Raw genomic sequence first — 491 nt, forward strand, 5'->3', positions numbered from 1 at the left:
GGCATCTACAGCCCCCCACGGCACCCCACAGCACCACACGGCATCCACAGCACCCCACAGCACCCCATGGCACCCCACAGCACCCCATGGCGCCCCATGGCATCCACAGCATCCCACGGCACCCCACAGCACCCCATGGCATCCACAGCACCCCATTGCACCCCATGGCCATGCTCTGCCCTGCCTCCAACAGCGTCCCCACACTGCCCACCCCCTGGATGAGTCCCACTCTGCCCAGCCCAGGGGTTGCCCCCCTTCTGCCTGGGGGTTTGCCGCCTTCCCCTGGCTCTGTGGGGCCCCAGGAGTCTCACCTGCACCCCCTTCCCCCCCCCAGATCGTGGTGCAGAAGGGTGAGGAGGTGAACGGTTACGTCAAAGTCTACACCGGCCGCAAAGTGGGGCTTTTCCCCGTGGACTTCCTGCAGGAGATCTGAGTGGGGGCAACGTCCCAGGGCCCCCCAACCGGGGGGGGGGACGGGTGGATCCTGGCTG

At 67.6% G+C, this 491-nt stretch overlaps 1 protein-coding gene across 1 annotated transcript in view; it reads left to right on the forward strand.

The window, feature by feature from the left end:
• Positions 1-451, forward strand: part of STAC3 (SH3 and cysteine rich domain 3) — a 5,395-nt gene extending 4,944 nt beyond the window's left edge. The window contains exon 11 of the mRNA XM_014958894.1: positions 335-451. Within this exon, the coding sequence (XP_014814380.1) occupies positions 335-433 (99 nt within the window). The 3' untranslated portion in view covers positions 434-451. The remainder of the gene's footprint in view (positions 1-334) is intronic.
• The last annotated feature ends 40 nt before the right edge of the window (positions 452-491 follow it).

Source organism: Calidris pugnax, unplaced genomic scaffold, assembly GCF_001431845.1.
Source record: "Calidris pugnax isolate Ruff unplaced genomic scaffold, ASM143184v1 scaffold384, whole genome shotgun sequence".
Lineage (NCBI taxonomy): Eukaryota > Metazoa > Chordata > Aves > Charadriiformes > Scolopacidae > Calidris > Calidris pugnax.